Source organism: Penicillium manginii (genome assembly GCF_028828005.1).
Source record: "Penicillium manginii strain IBT 31320 chromosome Unknown utg000008l:1.0-3226943.0:1.0-3228205.0, whole genome shotgun sequence".
NCBI lineage: Eukaryota > Fungi > Ascomycota > Eurotiomycetes > Eurotiales > Aspergillaceae > Penicillium > Penicillium manginii.
The window spans coordinates 2,902,644-2,918,758 of NW_026643109.1; the positions used below are offsets into that span (position 1 = coordinate 2,902,644).

Sequence of the window (16,115 nt, forward strand, 5' to 3'; positions counted from 1 at the left end):
ACTTCATGTAGCAATTTCTGAAAGCTCCAGTCCGGAGGATCTTGAGGAGAATCAATAGAGTGACATTGGCAGGCGCGAGAGAACCTGGGCTGGTTACAGCCTCTGTATCACTGTCAAGCCACGTAGAACAGGAATGGCAGGTAGGAATAACTTTTGCCTCGGAGGCCTGGGGCCTTTTAGATCAATATAACAATCTAGAAGGATACGATCTCGGCATATTTCCCAGACAGCAAATGACAGGGATCGATACCCAATGGTCGAGGCCGGAGCCGGAAAAGTATCCTGATCGTCGAAAAACGCGACCGAGGTGGCCATTCCGATGAATCTGCAAGATATTGTCTTCTGGATGAAACAGCCCAAGCGTTTGTTGTGGAAGGGCCATGCTGATAGGATGTGGAATGAAGCAAGGGTCGGTAATCAAGAGCCATTTGGCTTTCGCTTCGTTCAGCATTGGTCCTTGACTCTAATGGGGTCGGGTCTGCGAATACTCCTCCGAACATGGCTGTCTCAGATAATGCGAATCCATTTGCAAGCGATTGTTCGGGAATTGCACGCAAGCAGTATCGCAGTGTGACTGTTGGCTGCCTTGTACCGAGTAGAAGAAGTAGTAATGCAATAAATGGAATCGCATAATCCAAAACAGCAGCAATGCGACAGGGGAAGTTCGGACGGCGAAAGACTGTACGCGCGATAGACCAATTCCTCTGGTAACCTCTTACAATAGCAAGCAAATATGAAAAAGAAACTAGCAATATATCACAATCAGTGGAAGTGAGGGATTTGTCCTCAAATTTCCTCGAGGGACTTTTGACAGCACCGAGTTGGTGCTTTTCACACGTATGACAATAGCTGAGTTCGAACGATATTTTATTTATCACCGTTAAACGGTTGAAATGACGGTGATGACTCCACGATGAGACACGCGATAGTCCATCCGGTCTGTATCATTCAAAATTTCTTTCTTGCGCGATTTATTTTTACTCCTTCTCAATGGTGATTGATTAATTGTTGCTCCTCTCCGTTAACATTGAAGTGCTTGTTAAAAGAAGAAAAGAAAAACAAAAATAGATCGATCAGAACTCCTCTCTATGTTGAAGAATCTGTGCGAAAAAAATGCAGTTCCTAGAGGCAATTTGGTTGTCACCATGTGTCGTTAGATTGATGAGAAGTTTATTTTTCACGGTTTCACATTCCAGTGCACGCCACATATCGTGAGTTCTAACTAGTCGACCACTTTTCTGCGGCTCACAGCAAATATCTCAAGCAGTATCGCCTTAGCGTCTTCTCAGTGGTCTGTGCTTGCGACCCGCGTCCACTAAGCCGAGGGCCAATGTGCCTTCAGTCCGTGAAGCTGCGACCCGTCCGCGGCAAGTTCTGCGACCATCATTCTCGTGCTGGATGGCCATTCGGATGCTCTCATGAGTTGCGATTGCTCGTGCCTCTCGCAAGCTATATGTATCCACCCTCTGATCCGCTACCAGCGCGTCAACGACGAGAGCATGTGCCACTTTGACCGCCAATTTCAGCGGCGATTCCATCCATCGGTTCTCTAGGTCGGGAGCAATCTTCTCGTGTTCTAACAAAGTCCGGACCATTTCTAAGCTCCCAGCACGAGAAGCAATCCCCAGAGCCGTGTCATGCATCGCCAAAGTGCCTTGGTTGATCCTGAGCCGTTCGCCTTGCTGCACCAACAGTCTAACAGCCTCCACGTGGGGACAAGCAGGCACATTTTGATTGGTTACTTGTGAAAAATAAGCCATTCGAGATGTCGTCATTATTGCCACCTTCTGTGCCGACCATAAGTGCGGGGATCTAGATTTTAACGGCTATATTATAATGGAAATTGAATTGAATCATCCCTTGCACCCACTTTTTGTTTATTCAATTATTTTGCTCGTGACGGTTTATAACAATCCGACTCTACTTTTTCACTGCATTGCGAAGTCTAAGATGAACAAGAAAGATCTCCAAGCTGGAAAAAAGCGTTCTCCGGAGACAACCGAAGCTTGGATTCTTGGGAGTGGGACCGCATCCTTTGCGGCCGCATTGTATCTTGTTCAGAATGTCAAGATACCTGCCCCCAAGGTACATGTCCTGGATTCCAACGTGTCAATCGAAAATGCCCTGCACCACAAGGGTAACTCTATGGCCGGATATGACCAGTTCGCAGGGTGCTTGCCTGTTCCGGTCGGCACACCTTTGAAAGAGCTCCTTGCTTCTGTCCCTTCGGTCGGGAACCAGGGACAGACTGTTTTGGAAGACATTCAGAACGCAGAAATAAACCGAACATCTGTTACATATGATCACGGCACACGTTTCGTGGTGAAAAGGAATAGCACTCTGAGAAATATCCCTACCAAGTCATTGAACTTGAGCTCTAAACAACGTCTGCAGCTAATATGGTTTATTCTGAAGCGGGAGAAACGTTTAGGGAGAAACCAGATACAAGACTGTTTGCCCAATAGCTTCTTCCAAAGCTCATTTTGGGTTGTCTGGTCTGCTCAGTGCGTGATTTCTTCGAGTTGATTAGGACGCTTTTCTGCCAATTCTGACTAATATATTGCAAAATCCTTCAGATTCGGCTTTCAGCCATGGCATAGTGCAGCAGAATTCAGGCGTTCTCTCCGTCTATACCTCAACGAATTCCACAGCTTGAGTATCTTGAGCTGCCTGGATATTACGGGTTACTACCAGCATGAGTATATTCTCATGCCCGTGTATCGATTTCTTCACAGCCTGGGGGTGGATTTCCAGTTTGACACGAAGGTTGCCGATATTGCGATGATTTCCCACAACAGTCACCAAACCATTTCACAACTGGAGCTTATTCAGGGAGGATTTGGAACACGGAAACAACTTGGACAAAACGACATTGTTATCATGACACTAGGATCTACTGTCTCCGGCTCAGCAACAGGAACGAACGACCATCAACCAATTTGGCAGCCAGTCGAAACAGGCGAGGAACTGGACGAAAATTGGTCACTATGGTTGGAACTTGGAACCAGAGACCGCAAATTCGGCAATCCCTATAATTTCTGCACTCGTAAACCTGAATCGATGATGGAATCCTTCACAATCACTACTGAGGATTTAACCTTTTTCCAGCAGATCAGTGCATTATCACATTCTATGGTCGGCGCTGGAGCATTCATCACCTTACCCGAAAGTAACTGGAGATTGAATATCTGTATTCCCACACAGCCGGTTTTCTTCGAGCAGCCGTACAACGTGCGCATTCTTTGGGGCTTTGCACTCTTTCCGTGGGGTAAAGGGAGCTACGTGAGGAAGCCAATGCTCGAGTGTTCGGGCGCAGAGATCATGACCGAACTGCTCTGGCATCTGGAAATCCTGCCCGAGATAATCATTCGGCGCACTGTGACCATTCCGCGCGTGATGCCCAGAATGAGTAGCATTCTATTAGCCCACTCCTCGCGCGACCGCCCTGAGGTCATACCCCAGAATACTTGCAATATTGGCTTGATTGGGCAATTTGTAGATATGCCGCGGTATTCGTGCGCAGACATGAGTTACGGTGTTCGGACAGCGCAGATGGTTGTATCTCGGTTGATGGGCGTCGATATACAACAAGAAGAAAGGCGGAAACTACCAATGCCGACTCTGCTGAAAATTCTCTTCTGGAAGTGACAAAACCTACCCCTTCCGCCCGCTGCTGACGAGGAGAACGCGTATACCCGCGATAAGATTCAAGCTCAGTGGAAGCAGGAGTGGAAATATAGCACCAACGGCGGTCATTTACGGAAGATTGACAGCAATCTACCGGCGGCGTACACCCGAAGATTATACGGAAGCCTACCCAGGGGCCGAGCGTACCTGTTAACCGAACTACGCACGAGCCACAACTGGCTGTTCACCTTCGCCATGGCTTTCGGCTTCCGCGACGACGGTCAGTGCGTTTGCGCCGCGCAAGAAACAGTCATTCAAGCTCTGCATTCCTGCGCTTCACCACTTTCGATGTTGCTATTGAGACTACACTACCGCGTTTTGTCTGGCATCTAGAAATGGGCAGTCAGTTTGTTCAATATTTCCAAACATCTGATCAGGGCTACTATATACTTTATTGCAATCCTTGCCATGGGTCTTTCAGGTCGTGTCAGCAGAATTCTACGATAGGCATGGAGATTTCATCAGGTGGGAGAGGTGGGAGCCGAGTTTTGTGCCTATTTGCAAGCTCTTGCTCAAACTGGGCATGCTACAGAATTCAAGTTTATTCCTCCCAAAAGAAAGTTCAAAGCCGGTCAGTATGCTAGTTGAAACCTGCGACCAGATTCTGATGTCTCGTTATTAGCCAAAGCCGGCGGTAATCCTAGCACTACATCGTCACTTTATGAGCATGAGCTTGAAGCCTTACCTTACTATGTCTGTGAGGACCTTGTCGGGCTCTGGGTCAATATCATCGAGCCTAAGATCAGATATGTGATGATTTCAAACGAGACTGGTGGCCCGAAGCTATACCGTTCAAAAGACCACGGCTGCTTTATAAGTTCGGTATGCTCATCAACCCGCTTAAGGTTCCCTGCTTACTTTAGAAAGAGAGGATTGAGCTACTGGCCTCGTTGCTCGGCGGAAGATTGCGTGAGGTTGCGACCCCCGATGAGCTGTGGATTACTGCTAGTCATTGCACTGGTTTATGCAGATCAGAAACATATCAGCGCATCCTTGAAAAATACTTGAGATATAAGGTGAGCTTCCCGAAAATCACTTGAAAGCTCCAAAGGAGTCATCCGGCTCCCCGATCAACTGGTTTTTATGGCATCGGTCTACGTAGAGGAAGGGACGCCCAGCTTTGGACGACGCATGCAATCACCTACACAAATCAATCGCAAAGAGCGCCGATAGAGATGCTGGGCATCACCTTGGAAGAGGTCGAACGGCAGCTGTTGGTCGCAAAGCCTTGGAAAACGCCGGGCAAAGATGGTCTGCCGGCGATAATCTGGAAGATGACATGGCACGTAGTCAAGCACAGGGTCTTGGAGCTATTCCAGGCGTCGCTGGAAGAAGGCACGTTACCCAAGCAGTGGAGACATGCGAAAATCATACCGCTCAAAAAACCGAATAAAGAAAATTACACCATTGCCAAAGCATGGAGGCCAATTTCGCTCCTTGCGACCCTGGGGAATATTCTGGAATCGGTCGTCGCAGAGCGGATCTCACACGCAGTGGAGAAGTACGGCCTGCCACAGAACGTCGGACGACATTCCAAACGAGTGGATGCAGCACTCCCAGGAAAACATACCCGGCAAGTTGTATGGTCGATTATCGTGGAAAGAAGCGAGCGTGCTGGCCCAACTCCAGACTGGCATGGCAAGACTTAATGGATATCTTTATCGAATCAACGTCGCAGAGACGGATCAATGTGCATGTGGACAAGCAAGAAAGACCGTGGAACACTTCCTCTTTCGATGTCGGAAGTGGACCGCACACCGGATAGGAATGCTAAAATGTACCCATACTCACCGAGGGAATATATCCCTCTTCCTGGGCGGAAAGTCGCCGTCAGATGATCAGAACTGGACGCCGAATCTAGAAGCAGTGCGAGCCATAATACGGGTTGCAATCGCCACGGGCCGACTCGACGCCACTTAGCCGTGTCAACCAACACAAATCAACCCTACCCCAACCCAACCCTAATCTAACCCCCACCAACTACCTTGTGCCAGAGACGGTAGACGCGCTTCAACTGCCGAGGATAGGATGCTGAACACTTGGAGAAGCGCCTTCAAGCAGGTCTACTAACCAAAGACTAACCCACAAGGACCCGCCAAGATATTGATATCTGAGATGACATATACTGAAAGAAATCCTGTATGGGCTCCAAGGAGGCACAGAATTAGCCATAGCATGTATATTTAGATCAGTGATAGTTGCCCTTTCGGTTCAGCCGCCGGGCGTTAATGAATTGTGTGTGTGTGTAAATTAGACACGGCAATTACGAAGAGACACATGTATATAGTTGTTGAATCCTGCATATCGTTCGCGAAATTGGATCCCATGTCACGTGATGTATATAGATCTGTAGGAGTGGCTGCCTGTTAGGCAGGCACTACGCTAGGCAGCAGGGAGATGAGCTGCTGCAACTATAAATAGCTGCATCCTTTCATAGGAATCAATATTATCACACTTGTACCTCGATCCAGGGTTTCAACTGGTTATGAGCCTCTCTTTTCTAGACTATTCTTTGGATTGACACAAGTGATCAGTGATCAAAACACCAGACCCCAGACGCCCAATTCAGGGCCCCAGACAAGACACAATCCAAGATGGATGAAGTCAACCCAGATTGCCAGCTGAAAGGCAAGACCAACTTTATCAGTTGGAAACGCGAGTTTGAGCGAGCAGCCAGAGCAAATGATGTGCTTGAGTTTCTCACGGGCGAAGAAGTCGTCCCTCCGAAACCCAACAAGGATGAATACTTTGTGAAGGCCTTTGGCACCGAAGCTCGTCGGTCCACTCGGATTAAGAAAAGCTTAAGTCCGACGACCGACGACGAAAATGAGACGGATGATGGCCAGGCAGTTGTCTTGACGACCAACAACACACTCCGATAGCAAATTGATTACAATGATCACAAAACTGCGAAAGAGAAGATGAAGCTTGCAAACAAGTTACTCGATATATGGATTACCGACGGCATTAAAATCGAGATTGAGGATTGCGCGGACGCCAAAGAGGCTTATGATTTCATCAAAAAGCGATACGCGGTCACAAATGAACGCGCACGCGACATTCTGCTGAATCGATTGAACGATCTCAAGCTAGAACACTGCCTATCTGTGACCGACTACACAAATCAAGTCCGCCAGATCAAAGCTGATCTCAAGACGGTCAAATATGACATGACTGACGACATGTTCGCAACCGCCCTTCTTCATGGCCTTCCTCCTAGCTACCGCAGCTTCAAGGAGAAATATGATTGGATTAGATCGACCAAACCTGACGATTCACCTGATCTGGACTATCTTTTCGAACGCATGCATGTTGAAGAAATGCACCAGCTTCAAATAAAAGAAGAGAGAAAGGCCAGGGACAAAGCCAAAAGAGATGCGAGCAACAGCAGCACCATAAACATGGACAACCCCACTCGTTACAGGTCGAGGCGGGAGGACAGAAGCCACCTCAAGTGCACCTATCCTGGCTGTGGCAAGACTGGCCATACCGAGGAATATTGCTGGGTTAAGAACCCCGAGAAAATTCCACGATCACTCAGAGAAAAATTCAACAACAGGGCCGTTGTCACTGGCGGTATGGGTGGTGTAGCGGAAATGGATCCCACCGATTCCAAAGACACCTATATCCGGACTGATACTCTAGGTACGGGTCCCTCTTCTTCAACTCATGCGAAAACCGCTGACTCTCCGATACAGATGCATAGAGCTATGTCTTGCATCAAGTTGCGCAGATCAGGGGGAGTTGATATGAAGGATCCAGCGTCTACAACATTGGATTTCTCTAAACTTGTATGGGGGGGCTTTCCTGGCAGGCAATTTCTGTACAACAGACACATGGCTCGCTGACACTGGAGCGAACATGCATATCGTTAATGACATGAAATGGTTCAAGAAAGATACTTTCCGCCCGTCCAATTTAAAAATCAGCACTGCAGACGGGTCCACTACCCTTGGAATTGAAGGAACGGGAGTTGTCAACCTTATCTTAAAAAGCCCTGATGGGTTTCCAGTGAATACATCGCTATCGGAAGTTGCCTATGCTCCTCGAGGAAAATGCAACCTATTTTCGGCAGGAGTGTTCACCCGAAAGGCCAAATTAACCGGCATCTACAATGACCGGTACATGACATGGATAAATGATGCCGGACATACGATAGGACATGCCATCTTCGGCAACGGTCTGTATCACCTTGACACCGCGAAACCTTCACATGATGAGACACCAGGTGATGTCGTCGCAGCCACAGTGGATTTCGATGATCCTGTATGGAGATGGCACCGGAGGTTGGGACACCTAGGCTTCCAAAACATGCTGAACCTGCTGCGCAGCTCAACTGGGATGGAAATCACCGAGAAGCAGATCAAAGCCAAGCTCAAGGCCGTATGTCCCATATGCGCGACGACAAGGGCCTTGGTTAAGATTCCGCGTGACCCCGCCACGCGTCATGCTCAACAACCGGGGTGGATGATACACATGGATGTATGGGGACCATACCCCATTGAAGGCTTTGATGGAACCAGGTACTTCTTGTTCATCACTGATGACTGTACACGATATACGTGGAGCGCTCGATTCGATAAAAAGTATCAGCTCTTCGAAGTTTTCAAGTCGCTGGTCAAACTGATCCAAAAGGTTTTCAATATCACCATCCGGTGCTGTCGCTTCGATAATGAATTTGAAAGAGGTCCGATTGGTAAATGGTGCAATTCTCATTCCATCGCCCGAGAGCCCATCGAGCCATACGCCCACTATCAGAATGGTGTTGCTGAGAGGACAAACCGTACGATTCGTGAAAAAGCTGCGCCTATGGTCCAAGAAATTTCCATTTCTGGACAAGTCTCCAAAATCATCTCTGAGAAGGGCACCGAACTCTTGCGAACGTCCAAGATTCCCGAGAATCTCTGGCCCGAAGCTATACAACATGCGGTTTGGCTGAAAAATCGAGCCCCGGCACGTGCATTGCGCAAGAAGGATGCAAAAACACCATATGAAGCCTTACGGGGAGTGAGACCAACCCTCACAAGAGAGAGAATATGGGGCAGCCGAGCATATGTCACGTATCCGCAAGAGCTGAGGAACACCGCTGAGATGACGAAGTTACATAACCCCCGTAGCTGGCTAGGCTACTTTGTCGGATGCGAGAGTGAAGCAATTTATCATATCTATTCCCCGCAAAAACACAAGGTTTATCGTATCGGCGTTGCCAGGATCGAAGACGGTGAAGGCCTGAGCGATTCTCATGATGCGCCATGTCTAGAAGATAGGGTTCCTACCCCAGATGCTGAGAGGCCGAGCAACAATCACTCGGAACAGGAGACTGAAACTTCTAGTGATTCAGAGAGTAACTACGACAACAGTGGCTACCGCCATGATCAACAGATTAGAACCTCCCCAGGCGAGGAAATTACTGACCAAGAGCACCATCTCTCAGAAGCGACGCAAGAGTCCCAAGATGAATCTGAAGACGCTGACGATGAAGATGAGACCGATGGCAGAGACTTGGGTCCCGCAATCATGTCCAAGTATTTCAATCAATACAAGCACGCCGGCATGGCTAAACGCAAGGCTCCCGATGACCCTATAGTAGCGCCACGGAAAAGTCGCCGGGCCACTCACGGACTACGCGACATCGAACTAGACCATTCAGACTCAGATTTATCAGACTCGAATGACGATTCCTGGTACTACTCGGAAGACGGAAAGATCTCGCAGGGTTACTGGCAGTTTGTCGCAAAACATGGCGGTAATCATATGAAGAATTTTCTACCTGATGATGATAAATGCGACCGTTGTTTCCGAAACGGAAGAAGATGCGACTCTGCCGAGAAAGGAATACCCTGTTCAATCTGCAAGAAAGAAAATCAAGCTTGCAGACCACAGTCAAGGGAAACGAAACGCCTGATACTTCCTGAGAACCGCCACAAGCGCAAAGAAATTGGAAGAGTACAACAAGACCAGCCATGCAGAAGATGCTTCCAGACAAACCGCACGTGTTTTCTTCTTGACTCAAGTAATCCAAAATGTGAAGGATGTCAAAAATCAAAATTGAATTGCAACTGGAACCTGGATGGAGCAAAACAGTCAACAGCACGACAGAGGAGAAGACAAGCTGAAAAAGAAGCTAAGCATAGAATCCTCGGATTTGTACCAGTTCCTCGAGATCAGAAATGCTACCGGTGCGCAAGAAAAATAATGACATGCGATGGAAAGGTTCCATGCAATAAGTGCAGCACCCTTCTCCAGCGCTTAGCGTGTCGGCCACAGGGCGTAGAGGATTCACCTCCTTGTGACCAGTGCAGCCATGGAAGTAGGAGTGGAAAGAAATGTGACCGCGGACGACCTTGCAAGGCATGCATCCATGGAAAGTCGACATGCAGCTACAAAGCTCAGCATGGCTTGCTAACTAGAGTCTATCGCGCTCCTGATTCCTCACTTCCAACAGGTTTCTCCTCAGTGGGACCTCTTGAGGAAGGAGATCCGTCTGATGATGAATGTGTACGCTGTCGAAGAATGAAATTAAATTGCGACGGGGAAAAACCCTGTTATCCATGCATCAAGTCGCAGGATAATAAACACGTCGCGAACTGCAATTATCGGCGATCTGATGGAACGTACGAATCCTGGGCGATCCGGCCATTCGAGATGAAAGGTCTGGCCGAGCCGAATCTTCGGGAAAATTACCAAACCTACGCTGGTCGGAGGAAGCTTCAAGTTTCTCACGAGCCGGGATCAGTGAGAGAGACGATCGAATCCAACTCACATGATACTAAGAATTACAATCGACGCGGGGCGGCCATGGATAGCGACAAAACTTTCAAATTTGGCCTATCTGTATACTCTGAACAAGCTACACCACCTCTGCAGCTGAAGTTCGATGGTACTGGGAGTTCAAAGTACCACCAGGCTAAGATGGAAGAATTGAATTCGCACAAACAAAAAGGTACATGGAAGGTCGTACCACTTCGGCATGGCATCAAACCGGTTACCTCACGGTGGGTCACGACGGACAAGTATGGACCAGACGGCGAAGTCACCAGGCGGAAAGCTCGTCTAGTGGCAAGAGGTTTTCAACAAGAAGAGGGCATTGACTATGAGGAAACGTTTGCTTCTGTAGTCAAATCTACCTCCACCCGCATCTTGCTCGCGCTGGCGGCACTTTGCCGTTGGCACATTCACCAGGGAGATGTCAAAACGGCGTTCCTAAACAGCGACTTAGACAAACCCGTCTACATGAAAGCTCCGAGAGATGTGCAGTTACCTCGTGGATGCTGTTTACTGCTACTGAAGGCCCTTTATGGCCTGAAGCAGTCACCTCGAGCGTGGTATCAGAAACTCCGAGATACTCTTGTCCGCTGGGGTTGGCGGATGTCTGCCTATGACCCATGTGTTTTCATCAATGACGGAAAAGGGCTCATCCTCGAAGTTCACGTGGATGACATAAACGTGATGGGTAGAAGCCTACAGGCAATCCTTGACTTCAAGGGTCAATTTTCAAAGGAATTCCCAATAACCGACCAGGGGGAGTGCTCCTGGTATTTAGGAATGCACATAGAGCAAAAGCCTGGAGAGATTCATCTCCATCAAAAACAATATATCGACCAAATGGTCGACAAATATGGCTTCAAAGATGCAGCCCCTGCCAAGACTCCCCTGGACGCAAAAGTCAAGCTAGCAAAACAGGGCAACTACGTCGCCAACACCAAATTCCGCAAAGAATATCAGTCGAAGGTCGGATCGCTCAACTTTAGCAGCAATCAGACAAGACCGGACATTGCCTTTGCGACCGGGTATGTAGCTCGATACGCATCCAACCCAAACCGGGCCCACATGGATGCCGTGGATCGCATTTTTGCATATCTGAAGAGCGACGCGAGGAAAGGAATTGTCTATTCAGACAAACATGGTCTTCAGCTGACGGGCTTTGTCGACAGCGACTTTGCCGGATGTGAGGACTCGCGCAAGTCAACAACTGGATGGGTGTTCACGCTTGCCGGAGGGCCCATATCGTGGTCATCCCAGAGACAAAAAACAGTTGCTACATCAACCATGGACGCGGAGTATGTTGCATGCGCCGAGGCTGCGAAGGAAGCTATGTGGATTCGCAACTTTATTAATGACCTCCGCATCCCCGGAGTCCATATCGATACGGTTCCCCTTTATATCGACAATAACGCAGCCTTGAAGCTCACCAGGAATCCAGAGTTTCACAGCAGGTCCAAACACATTGACGTCAAGCATAACTTCATCCGGGAAAAGGTGGAGGAAGGACTTATCAATACCCAGCGCGTCAATACAAAGGACAACTTGGCAGATGTTTTCACCAAAGCTTTACCAAGGTCTTCACACGAAGACCTTGTCGAGCGTCTGAATCTCCATTCAAGGGGAGGTGTTGAGTCTGCAATTTCGTTCCAAAAAGGATCAGAAAATACCAGATCAAATTCAGGGATCCTTGAGGTGCCTCGGCCCCTTTGGGTCCCTGGCACAGGGGGAGAATTGGATCCCATGTCACGTGATGTATATAGATCTGTAGGAGTGGCTGCCTGTTAGGCAGGCACTACTGCTAGGCAGCAGGGAGATGAGCTGCTGCAACTATAAATAGCTGCATCCTTTCATAGGAATCAATATTATCACACTTGTGCCTCGATCCAGGGTTTCAACTCGCGAGGGGTCGGGGTAAATGAAATCATCCATCCATCCATCCGACTGTAAATTGTGTGTGTGTGTGTAAAGGAATGCCTGAGAACGACTGTTCTGCTGGCGAGGCATCGGATATTTATAGTATTGAAGCCTGTCATTCTGCTTACGTCGACGCAATGATCGCTTTGAATTCTGAGGGCACAAACACAGACGACCCTTCAATGCAGCTGGTTCAACATTTCATCACTCACCTAATACAGCACTCGGAGGCATTGTATTTTTTCCTGATGGTCCAGCAAAAGAACTGTTTTTCTCACTGTTGGTATCGGTTAAACAGTCGTGAGAATTCCGCAGAAAAGCACCAATGACGCGTATCAGCATTCACCACCATGTGTCCGTACATTACTGCGATGGGTGGGGCGACAACATTTACTAACCGATGATGAGTGCATTATTTTACTCGAAGATTGCCCCATAAAGAATAAACAACCGTCAAGCGATGCTTCACCCCTGGCTACCTACTAGCCCAAACGCATAATATTTTATGTTTAAGCAGGTTCTGTACAAACTATGGTGCAGCTTGGGACTGATTCGCACGGCCCACATCTCACCAAAGAGTTCCTTGAATAGTGAGTGAGATACTAGATCGATCACGTTTTCGTAGAACAATTGTCTCTGCTATCGGCCTCGACTTTGCGTTTGGCAGTACCCATATTAATCTCCTGGGAACTAAGTGGACACGGGAAGGTGCGTAATACTACCAGGAAATATGGGACAATTAATGCCACGAATGGCCCACATGCTCACAGGCCTTGAGTGGGATGATTGGTAGGGCTCCCAGGAGCGTGATTGATGCGATCATTGGATACTACTAAAAGAATGATATCTACGAAGTAATAATGAGCGAATCGGTGCCATGAAAGGTCCACATGCGTCACAAAGCCCCAGTAGAAATGATTGACCCAAATTCGGGTATGAGCTCCTAGGAGCCTGGGGCTACCATTCTACCTGCCATCATTGGATAGCGCTGATACGATGATGTCCATACCGTACCCATGTCTCCACTCTTATGTATCTGTCGAGACTGCCAAAAGACTTCAGCACCTGAAGCGCGGGCGCTCAGCTCCGTAGCGGCTGACATCAATTGGCTCCTGAGACCGAAGACATACGAGCAGCTCCAAAATCGGGAGGTCCAAGTAAGGAGAACATTGAGCCCAAATGAGCCTATCTATACGGACTATTGGGAATGGTTACTACGCTTAAAAGTCTGAAAATCCCGGGTCAGACTGAGAAATATCTATCAAGCTGTCATCGACGAACGCCTTCGTGATCTACGAAAGCAGCACCGAGAAGAGGCGGAGTCTGTTCGGGGAAAGCTAGCTCCCCTTGCACCAACTGTCATCCAGGGCGAGAGTCACCAAGACTCTGCCTGATCGGCCGAGTTCGAAGGCTTGGATCTGGACCCATTGCTACAGGTGCGTGCGGAAGATAAAGGATTAGACATCATGAACGAATCTAGCATTCTCCGCCAAATGGTAGGCCCTCAAAAGCTGCTTCATACTATACTATTCCTACTGAAATATTTTTTAGTTTATAGGCCAAAGAACTCCAAAGAACGCCAAAGGATCATGCTCATGGGGTTTGTTCCTCTGTGACAGCGACAATCCGAGAAAACTGCTACAGCCTTTGCCAATCCTGCTTCTAGCTCCACCCTTACTCCTGCTACTAGGAGTAGAATCTCATCTCTATCCAACGATCATTTCTCGCAAGCGAGCAAGGCCTTGTATGAAAAGGAATTGGCCAAGGGCATCAGCGAGAACGAAGAGATCTTTACTAGCGAAGAGTCTGTTCGAAATGGTACTCAGCCCCAATAGACTGACAAACACAGTCCCCGTAAACCGCGATATTTTAACAGAGTTCAAATGGGTTATGAGTGAAATAAATACAGCCAGACACATTACGATCATAATAATCTACCCCCAAAGGTTGTACAGGGGTATAAATTCAACATCTTCTATTCCGATCTTATCAACAAAGCCAAAGCTCCAAAATATCACATTTAGCGAGAGAACAGTCATAAGCGTAGAGAGGCCTTTGTAGGAGCCGGAGAGGAAGACACCTATCTTATTCAGTTTATAATAGGGGCTCCATACGAAGATATTGCCTTTAGCATGGTTGATAAGAATAGGATTATAGCGTGAAGCGCGAACGGGGATTCAAGAGCACATTTGACAAGGTAAAAAAGCTCATACTCCTCCGACCGCTCTTTAAACAGAGAATACTTACGTCTTCTGTACGACAGGGAATTCCTCAGCTTCATTTCCCGTTCAAAAAAGGTAAGCAACTTCGATGACCACAAAACACGACAAGAACAATACTGATTAGTTTCTTCACAGATCTATTACCAAAAGTAACACACGTCACTAATACATAGGCGTTTCATCGGAATGGAGATGGATATGTGTGGTATGTGGAGTACATGCAGTAGGGTAAAACGGGTTATATCTTCCAGAGAGTAGATACCCTATTGAATCAAACCTCTCTCAATTGATTGGGCTGGAAATATTTCCCTCTTCATTTCTTGCTCCCGCATTCAATAAGCCCAAACTCTAAACATCTTCCACGTGTGGAGTCTATATCTGAATCTTAATCTGACCACCAAGAAGCTTCTCCTCAAACTCCTTTATTAATGGCCACCTTTCATCCTTAGCCCCATTCCCCATTTTGACCACATAGGATGCGAACCAGCATCCTGGATGGGAGGGGGCTTAGTGGCTACCTCCGCTAGAAGTCACGGCACCTCAGCTTTCCTTTCCTGCAGCCTGCAGAAACATTGGCTACTTCCGGGACGCGGAGACATTAAAAGTCTAGTGTCGTGGTGACACTATGCCGGCCTGCAATAAGTAGAGCGTGCAGCAATTCAAGACTTCCGGCTGGCTGGAAGCAGTCGACCAGAAAGAAACGCCCGGCACGGCCAGGCAGGACAGGAATCTAGAGAGTAGAGCTTTCAGGCTAATGCATGATGGGTTGGCGAGAGATCTGCATGTGTCCGCTACCCAAAAATCATTCCCCTAGTGTGATTTTCTCTGCACAACTCTTTCTAGCACGAGGTCGAGCCCGCCTTAGGTTGCCTGTGAGATCATTTGGCTAATATATGTGCTATGAAGTGTTACTGCACCAGTTAGAGACTTGAGCACTTTTCACAGGATGGGAACCCCCCTAACATGACGATGTATAGTTGTGTGTTGCTGTGAGTCCCGTCCACTCCCACTCCCACCCCACCTTTCGCCTCTTGTCGCCCTCTTTACCTACTAGTACAGCCTCGACCCACATATCTATGTTTGATTGGGTACATTGCAGGATCCTAAGGCTGTTTGCAGCTGCTGAAGCATGTACTAAGTTAAGTGAGCTGGCGGGGAAAATAATAATTTTCAATTTATTGTTCTTATTTATAAATTTTATTTTTCATGGAGCAAGAAGACGAAGAAACAAAAAAAGTACAGCTCACATTTTTTCTGGAGTCTTGAATGCCAATGCCAAGCCATAACGGTCACCCTGGCTACTTCTACGTCGGCCTTGCCTCTATCTCCCACTGAGACTTTCATCTTCTCCATCTTGTTCCTCTTTTGAACTAGGTCCATGTCTAAGATTCTCCTCGCGCTCGATCAGAAGTTCTCTACGCAAGCGGGATATTTTGAGAGGAATCCATGCAGGATGGAAAATTATTTACTATACTCCAGAGAGCTGGGTCAGATGGGAACTGACCAGCAGGAGCACGAGCAATACCA

The 16,115-nt window shown here is 47.9% G+C and overlaps 4 protein-coding genes across 4 annotated transcripts; all 4 read left to right on the forward strand.

Moving 5' to 3' along the window:
* Nucleotides 1-1,950: 1,950 nt before the first annotated feature.
* On the forward strand, nt 1,951-4,550 carry N7533_011680 (oleate hydratase; the record flags this gene model as incomplete). Its single annotated transcript, XM_057108330.1, has 3 exons — nt 1,951-2,504; nt 2,577-3,537; nt 4,506-4,550. The coding sequence occupies 3 exons, from the start codon at nt 1,951-1,953 to the stop codon at nt 4,548-4,550; spliced, it is 1,560 nt and encodes a 519-aa protein (XP_056955708.1).
* Nucleotides 4,551-6,281: 1,731 nt separating this feature from the next.
* N7533_011681 (uncharacterized protein) lies at nt 6,282-6,569 on the forward strand (the record flags this gene model as incomplete). Its single annotated transcript, XM_057108331.1, has 1 exon — nt 6,282-6,569. One exon carries the CDS (start codon nt 6,282-6,284, stop codon nt 6,567-6,569), a length of 288 nt encoding a protein of 95 aa, XP_056955709.1.
* Nucleotides 6,570-6,608: 39 nt separating this feature from the next.
* N7533_011682 (uncharacterized protein) lies at nt 6,609-7,393 on the forward strand (the record flags this gene model as incomplete). Its single annotated transcript, XM_057108332.1, has 2 exons — nt 6,609-7,332; nt 7,386-7,393. The coding sequence occupies 2 exons, from the start codon at nt 6,609-6,611 to the stop codon at nt 7,391-7,393; spliced, it is 732 nt and encodes a 243-aa protein (XP_056955710.1).
* Nucleotides 7,394-7,548: 155 nt separating this feature from the next.
* N7533_011683 (transposon polyprotein reverse transcriptase) lies at nt 7,549-13,760 on the forward strand (the record flags this gene model as incomplete). Its single annotated transcript, XM_057108333.1, has 4 exons — nt 7,549-9,433; nt 10,133-10,185; nt 10,249-12,052; nt 13,633-13,760. The coding sequence occupies 4 exons, from the start codon at nt 7,549-7,551 to the stop codon at nt 13,758-13,760; spliced, it is 3,870 nt and encodes a 1,289-aa protein (XP_056955711.1).
* Between the last annotated feature and the right edge of the window lie 2,355 nt (nt 13,761-16,115).